Genomic DNA, 9,074 nt, shown 5'->3' on the forward strand with positions numbered 1-9,074 from the left:
GTATATTAGAGTTTTTTTTTATAATAATAAGTAGGCTCTTTTATACACGCCTTTTTTATTAATTTAGATTAACGCTTACACTCTCTGCTAGTAAAGCTTGTTTATAAAATAGTTTTTAATTATTTTAAGCTACTATTTCTTATAGAGATACTAAAAGCACTACTTATAATTAGCGCTAAAATCTAACTAAACTAAGCACTTATTTAAGAACTAGATAGTTTGCTTTTAAAAATTAAAATTTATTTACTCTCTTCTCTAGCAATAGTGTAGTGTAGTAGTTATGTAAGTTTTCTTTAGATTTTTTTTACACTTAAACTTTTAAATCTCTTATTCTTTAATACATAGTATGCTATAGTCTTTAAAAAAGTTTTAAAAATCTAATTTTTAAAAAATTTCAAGCTTAATAATAGAGCTACTAAATGTACCTACACGTAAGCTTTAAAAACTAGCTAAAGTAAAGGCGTAATTAATTAGTGCCTGTATTAAGGTATTAATTAACAGTGTTACATATATACTTTATTATGTAGCTAAATTTCCTCGCTAACTCTACTACAGGTGCGCTAGCCTTCTTCTTTTAAATAATTAAATTCTAAGATTTTATAGATAATTTAGCGTTACGCTAACAATTTGCGCTAATCTTTTAACTAAAAGAATAGAGCTGCATGGTAGCGTAGCGCGTTTTAGTGTTAGCGGCTAAGTGAACTAGACTTTTAGCGTAGTACTATAGCTTTAAAACTTCTTCTTTAAGCTAGTTACTTTAGGTACTAAGCTTAAGAAAATTTATTATTATTAATTATAAGAAAAGTAATACTTTATTATTACTACCTATAAAGAATCTTATAAGCTTATAGATTACAAAATTATAAAAACAGTTAATTATCTATAGTAAAGTATAATAAGATAGGCGCCCTGCCTGCTAAGCTAATACTATACAGCTTTCTCTACTGTATTAAAAGGTACGCACGAGAATACTTAAGCTAATTATTCTTGCATAGTATAATGTATAGAGAGATAATGCTAGGGCTAGCACTAGTACTAATAGTTGTCTCTAGTCTAGCCTAAACCTCTATAAGCAAGAGAATACCACGTGGTTAACTATGTCTACCTTGTTACACTATCCCCTCTCTTAATAGTCTTAGCCTCTAAGACATAAAGCTAAGAAGATATATCTACTCTACTCTAATTATAGGCTCTGCTATAATCTAAGCTAGAGTAATTACTAGAACTTAAACTCTTAACCTTTAAGTAGCTTAAGTATTATATAATAAGGTAGGCGCTCTGCTAGCTAAGCTAATACTATACAACTTTCTCTACTATACTAAAAGGTAAGTATAAGAATACTTAAGCTAAGTATTATTACATAGTATAATATATATAGATAATGCTAGGGCTAGCACTAGCACTAGCGGTTGTCTCTAGTCTAGCCTAAACCTCTATAAGCGAGAGAAGGCTACGTAGCTAACTATGCCTACCTTGTTATACAAAGTGTATATAGAATTAGAATATAAAAGTATAAGTATAATAAAAGTTAATTTTTTTAAAGAGTATTAAGTTTACATTAAAATTAAAATTAAAATTACAAAGTTAATTAGTTAACAACTGCTATAATTAGCCTCTATGTATTTATTTTACTACAGTAGTATAGACCTTATTTAGCTCTACTCTATAGCCTAGCGCTACTTTAATAGAGACTTACATAAACATTATACAGTAGGCAAGTATACTAAATAGTATAAAACATAGCTATTCTACTATAAATTATCTACTATACTAGTGCTAGCTATAGTCTAATTTATAGTAATTATATAATATTAATTTAGTTTTCTAGTTATTACTATTAGAGCTAATAAGAAGTGTGTAACGATTCTACGAATCGTTCCATCTCGGGTCGCTCGGATCCTATCTAAAGAGTCTGTGTATCAGCCATGACCATAACTTAACCTAGTCCCCCGCAGTTACCTCTATTTACCTAAGTATTTATTTACACCTCTCCTCTTAGCTAGCTTAGTAGTTTTCTAATATCCTTTTGTATAAGGTCTATAGGTGTTAATAGCATTCCTAGGTTCTAAGTCCCCACGCACTTCTATATGCCTCTACGTAGATTTCTACTGCATTTAGACCTATTATCTTGCCTATGCTATTACATTATATTAAAAAACTTACTTTTACTAGTAACAGCCTTATTAATAATATTACACTAATTATTTATTTAACTATGTTTAACTCTAAAAAGTGTTTAATTTAGTTTAAGTTATAGTTTTTATATACTATTACATTAAATTATTTAGTTATTATAGATAAGATTTTAGAAACCTTTTATAAACTAAAGCTTTTAAGATTAGAACTTTTTATTTCTTATAATTTAAATTACTTTTAAAAAAGGTATAAAAAGTGCGCTAAGGTAAAAACCTAAAGACTACTAATAACTTATTAAGATTAGAAATAACTACTAATGCTTAACTTTTAACTACTTTTAAACTTTAGTATAAAGCTTATAACACGCTCTAGCTACTGCTAAAGTAAGATACCTACTACTAGAGCTAAATAACTACTAACCTTAACAGCTAAACTTTCTTTTATAGAACTTAAAGCTAAAAACCTACTAGATTTAAAGTTAAACTTTAGTAATATAGCTTTTAAAAACTAAGTAGCTTAATTAAAGGCATAAATTAAATAGCTAACTAGATTAAAAACTATTAGTTTTAATTAACTCTTACTAGCTACTAAATTACTTTTAATAATGCCTTAAATTACTTTTACTACACTAATAGTAAGACACTTTTTAAGCACTTTTAAGGTTTTATAAAGTTACTTCACTAAATGTATACTTAAAATTAAGAACTTTATAGATAGTAAAGAACTTATGTTTAAATAATAGTAAGCCTTTATTATAAATAGACTTAATATTAATTTAAATTACTATTAGAGTAAGCGCGCACGCATGGCGTTAGTATAAAAACACACTACTAGTATTGCAAAGGAATACCTAGAGCCTAGATACCTAGCTAAATTAAATAGCTTTTATAAACTTACTTTATTACTAGTAATAAAAAGATAGAGGTGTAACAAGTGTTTTAGACTTTAAAAATAAGTATAAAAAGGTGTTTTTTACTTTTAAGGCTTACTTTATTAGTGCTGCTGTTAAAAAGTTTATATTAAAGCTAAAATAGTTCTTCTACTTATAAAAAAAGATACTGCTTAGCTTAAAAGTACTAAACTTAAGTTTTAAACATACTTAAAAAAGCTTTTTTAAGATAATAGTAGCCTACTTAATAGCTTATAATATAGAAAGAAAAAACACTTTTACTATTTTAAAGTAAACTATTAACTACACATAACATTTTAATATTAGACTTATTATAAATTAATTTTAGAAGGTTTCTAGAGATACATCTAACACAGTATACTATTCTAGTGCACTCTAACGTGCACCTATGTTAGTACCCTAATCTACCCTAGCTACCTACTAACAACCTAGCTAGACACTTGCCTTTAAAGGATAAATAACTTCTAGTAACTATTATAATTATAGTAAACTAGAACATTTTATAAGTAATTATCTTATCTCTAGAGGGTAAGAAATTAAGGTAGAGTAATAAAAATCTTAGAAAAAGTTTATAAATATAAATAATTATAAGCTAGACTTTTTTTAAATAAAAAATAAAAACACTTAGAAAAAATTTTTATATTAGGCTTAAATAAGTATAACTTAGTAAATATTAACTTATTATACTTATTTAGAAAAAAACATTTTTAAGTTTTTACTATATTATGCTTAAAAAGCATTAGAGTCTAATTAAATCCTTTAGTTAATACTAGCATATATAGGTTTTTATTTATTAACTTAACAACTGCTAAGTTTTTATTCTAATGCCTTTATGTTTTTACATAGTGTTTACTTTTTAAAGTTATAGTTAAGAGTTTTTAAGCCTAAATTTAAGTTTCTGTTTACTAGTATATCTGCCTACACATGTAAATTAATAGTAGAAGCATCTAAAACTGCTTCTTTATAATTATAAACTTTAGCTTATAAAATTATATTATTAGCATTAAATAGCTATGTTATTTTAAACTTTAACTAAATATAAAAAAAAATTATATAGCTTAGTAAGTATTTTACTACTTATAAACTTTTACTAACTTTGCTTATATAATTAAACTAGCCTACATGTAATAAAAGAAGTAGAGTTAGATATTAAATAACACAATACACTATAAGAAAAGAAGTAGATTTAGTAATTATACAGCTAAACAATTTACTACATTAAGAGTTTACTAAGGCTACTAAAATTATACTACTCTTCTATTACTTATAGTCTAAAGACACTTAAATTATTAATCTACCTATCTATTAAGAAGTTTAAAATAGGTTTAAAGAACATTTATTTTTCTACTATTACTTTTATCTTAGTAAATACTTTTTATTTTAATATAAAAAGAAAAAAAAGGTTTTTTTTTAACTTTTATTTATAAAATTAAGCATTTAATTAAAGATAAGCAAACCTTACTATTAGATAATAGATGTAAAACTAAAGCATTAGTAAACCTTTAATTACTATTTAAATACTATTAGTACTAAGATGTATTTAGCTATAGTATAGCTTACTAATTACTAGCATATTACTTATACAACTATAAGATTATCTTTATAGAACTTTTTTCTAATAGTTACAGCCCTTTATACAAACAGAACATTACAGAACTAGAGGTAATAAAAAAATATGTTATAAATAATTTAAAATATAGCTTTATTAAGTAAAGTTAGAGCTTTTTTACATTTTTTATTTTTTATGTATAGAAACTAAATAGCAACTTGTGCATTTATGTTAATTACTATAAACTTAACACTATTACTTATAAGAATGTGTATCTAATACTACACATAAATATACCTTTATTAAGACTTATAAAAGTAGCTATATTTATAAAGTTTAATATTTACATAGCTTTTAACAAGATTAGAATACACCTAAGCTTTAAAAAGTGTACTACCTTTTAAACATAATATAAAACATATAAATATAAAGTTTTGCTTTTTAGATTATATAATAGCCTAGTAATTTACTAGCACTATATAAATAACATATTAATTAACTATCTAAATAACTTTTATATTACTTATTTAAATAACATTTTTATCTAACGTACTTCATAGGCGAGTTGCTTACAAACCTAAGTTGCTTACTTTTGCTAAGACTCTACCACACTACTTTTCTTACACTAATGTATTCTTAATAATACTACTTAAACGCGTTAAAAGAACATTAGATGCAGCTTATACTTTAAGCTTTTAAATAAAACATAATACTTTCTAAGCAACACGCTGCAGCTATTTATAAGGTCTTTTAAAAGATAATAAGTAACTAACACACTAGACAACCTTTCTCAGCTAATTATATAGCTAACTTATAAAAGCTAGATAATAATAAAAAGCAGGTAATTATTTAGCACATACTTAAGCTAGATGCGCAAGGATTTCCCCTCTAGCTAGCAGCTATAGCTAATATAGCTAATTCTTTACACGCTAAGCATAATATAGGCTATATTAGCATAAACTAGCTTAATATGTTTATTAAGTGTTACTTAAAGCTTAAAGTAAAGTTTAAGTGTAAGTATAACTATAAAAAAGCTTTTTATAAAAATCTTATAGTAATTTAAAGCTAGTTTAACTTTATAGAGAATATTAAAGCTAAGTATAGTATTTAGAATAACAACATATAACGTATTCCACCACCGAACCCGCTAAACCACTGAACCCGACAAAATCTCTTAGCATTGCAAACACCACGTACAAGACGCGATATCTAAACAACACAAGACTATACTAACTTAGCAAGAAGGCAGAATTGTCCTTATGCTCTAGGCCTACTGCTTACGCTAATTTAAATGTGTACAACAAGCTGTAGCAGCTTTTAACGTGCCTTATTAGTAGCTTACTGCTTAGCTTAACAAAATTATGTTTTAACCTACTATATAACTAAATTACTAGAAACTTACTACAACTAAAAAGTAGATAATTATATAATATATTCTTAACCTTAATTTGCAAGAATTCGCGCCCTAGCTATGTAAGGTAGTAGATATAGCAAACAGACTGTTAGCTGCGTGTAGTAGGACACTAGTAAGGACAAACTAGCCTACATAGTTTATGTCTTGTATAAAAAAGCTTAAGATAGCGTTTAATTAAGTAAAGGACTGCTAGAGAATACTTTAAAAAGACTTAAAGTTAATTGTAAAGTAGTTTAAGCTTATATAAAACATAATAGCAAAATATAGCGTTTATAATAATAATATCTACAACTTTAACAAGACTAGCTTCTAGATAGGCATAATTAGCACTATAAAAGTTATTATAAGTTTAGAAAGATGTACAAGGCCTATTCTTACATAGCTAGGTAACTAGGAATAGGTTACTGTAATCTAGAGCATCTGCGCTGCTAGCTACGCTACTCTGCTATTTATTATTTATAAAGAACGCGTCTACATCTCTGCCTAGTATAAAAAGATGTTAATACTGTGTAATTAGACGCTATTAGTTTTTAAAAATAGCTAGACAAATAACATACTTAGTTTTAAGTAGTTAAAGCACTTTAATAAGCATATAAAGACGTGTTAGGTAGGGGTATATAGGCTGCTTATACTAGATAGCTATAAAAGCTACCTAAACTAGGATTTTAAGGATTATTACTTTATATAAAAGATTCTTATGCTTTATATGCCTGCGCATTTATTACATATCCTCTAGCTACTTAATGTAGTGTGCTTCTTGCTGTTAAAGCTTAAGTACTTTTAGCGTATATAAGACTTAGCATGCTAATATGTGCAGTATGTTAATAAAGAACACTTCTTTCTAGCCTTTAAAGACGCGTTTTTAGACATTTTTATATATAATAACTATAAAAAGGCCTTTAAGGCATCTAGACTAGTTTTTATTAACACGCAAGTAGTCCTTAATTATCTTAACATGCAGCTGCGTACCCTACTACTAGGACCTCTACTAGAAACGCTATAGCAATTAAAGACCCTAAGTAATTTATGTAAATTTAGATTATAATTAAAGCTTATATGTAATTCCTTTATATAATTACTAATAACAGCATAAGAAAGCTTTTTACAGCTTATAAAAAAAGCTAAAAAAAAGCTACATAGAAATATACTTATAAAGGCGCGTGTATAAAAGCTTAAAAAGTAATTAGCAGACATAACTAAGCGTAAGGGGCGTAAAAGAAAGCAGATCTAGTAAGGTGGCATAATAGAGTATAGGACTGCAGTAGCGCAGGTAGCTGCTAAAGTGTCTGTAGTAGTAGCTTAGCAGTTAAAGAAGGCTTATAGTGGTGGTAATTAAGAAAGAGCCTAACTAGCTCTGCAGCGCTGTAGGAACTGTAGGGAGACTAGGCACAACGCTTGTACGTGCAAAAAGGATATAAAAAAAAGCACTAGAATTAGATGCAGGCACGTTGTACGTAGGTTCTCTATTTAGTTGTGAATAAAATTAGAGTTTTGTACGTAGTGTTTGCAATGCTAAGAGATTTTGTTAGGTTCGGTGGTTTAGCGGGTTCGGTGGTGGAATACGTTACTTTTAAATAAAGGACTAAAGGTTAACCTAGAGAAAGTAGAGGTGCTACACAACTAGCAAGTGCTTACTACTATAATAAGTGTAAAATCTTTTCTAAGCTTTACTAGATATTATTAATAATTTATTTTAAACTTTTTTTATATAGTAAAACTAATTATTATGCTTTAAAGTTTTACTACTCTTTTTATATAGACTTTAAAGTGTAATATAGCTTTTAAAAAGCTAAAGTTTACACTACTAAGTATACCTACACTTTACTATTTTAACTTTATGTTATAAATTAAAATTAAAACTAACTAGGCGCCCCTCTCTTACTTTAGTTAGCATCTGCTAGGTGATTTCCTCTTCTTAGGCAAAGAAATTAATCCTATGCTAACTCCTAGACCCTTTATTTATGTGTACCCTTTATTTCCTTAGCAGGCTTGCCTGCCAATAGGGACTCCAACAAACGCTTTATGTAGTGGCAGTGTCTGTGGAATTATTTAAATCTTATTAAAACTTTTAATAACAGATCTTTTAGTTTTAGCATTAATAAAAAACGCAGCAAAATATAATAAGTAGTGTAAATTATAGAATTTAGTAAATTATTAAATCTTTAAACACACATTGCGCCCTTTAGTATTTTATAGGGCATGCCTGTTTAAGCGTTGTTTTAAACCTTTAAGCTTAGCTTAGTATTAGGTGTGTGTCTTACTACTTACATAGACTTACCTTAAAATTATTAGTAGTAGACATTATAGCTAATTGCGCAGCAGATACGCACCTAAAGCTAGATGTTAGCTCTCTACAAGTGTAGCCTCTTTTTAGTTTAACTTTAGATTAGGTAGGGATACCTGCTAAACTTAAGTATATTAATAAGTAAAGAAAAAAAAACTAATAAGAATTACTTTAGTAATAGTAAGTAAAGCAGTAACAGCTTAAATTTAAAATCTAGCCTCTTTAGAGCCTAAGTTGTAATTTATAGAGAGTGCTTTAGCGTTAGCTATAGTCTAAGTTCCTTAGAACAGGACGTTACAGAGGGTGAGAATCCTGTACGTGGCCGCTAGCCTTTGCTATATAAAGCCTCTTTAACAAGTTAAGTTGTTTAGGAATGCAGCTTTAAATAAGAGGTAAATTTCTTTTAAAGCTAAATATTAGCTAAAGACTAATAGCGCATAAGTAAAGTAATTAAAAGATAAAAAGCACTTTAAAAAGAGAGTTAAAAAGCATGTAAAATTATTAAAAGGGAAGCGCTTATAGCTAGACTTGCTTGTAGTTACTCATCTAGGCTTCTGCCTAGTGCACTCTTCTGCAGGCAGGCTAGCATTAGTTTAGGCAGTTAGATAAAGGTCTTAGGAATGTAGCTCTCTTTAGAAAGTGTTATAGCCTATAGCGCAACGCGACTAGCCTAGACTAAGGTCTACGCATCCGCTAGGACGCTAGCGTAATAGCTATAAGCAGCCTGTCTTAAAACATAGACTAAGGAGTCTAACATCTATGCAAGTGTTTAGGTGTTAAG

The 9,074-nt window shown here is 27.8% G+C and overlaps 1 protein-coding gene across 1 annotated transcript; it reads left to right on the plus strand.

The window, feature by feature from the left end:
• Positions 1-6,820: 6,820 nt before the first annotated feature.
• Positions 6,821-6,979, plus strand: BDR25DRAFT_169034 (uncharacterized protein; the record flags this gene model as incomplete). Its single annotated transcript, XM_033684113.1, has 1 exon — positions 6,821-6,979. A coding segment is annotated over one exon (159 nt), but the record flags the coding sequence as incomplete, so codon positions are not given.
• Positions 6,980-9,074: the final 2,095 nt, after the last annotated feature.

This window comes from Lindgomyces ingoldianus (genome assembly GCF_010093535.1).
Source record: "Lindgomyces ingoldianus strain ATCC 200398 unplaced genomic scaffold BDR25scaffold_67, whole genome shotgun sequence".
NCBI classification, from domain to species: Eukaryota; Fungi; Ascomycota; class Dothideomycetes; order Pleosporales; family Lindgomycetaceae; genus Lindgomyces; species Lindgomyces ingoldianus.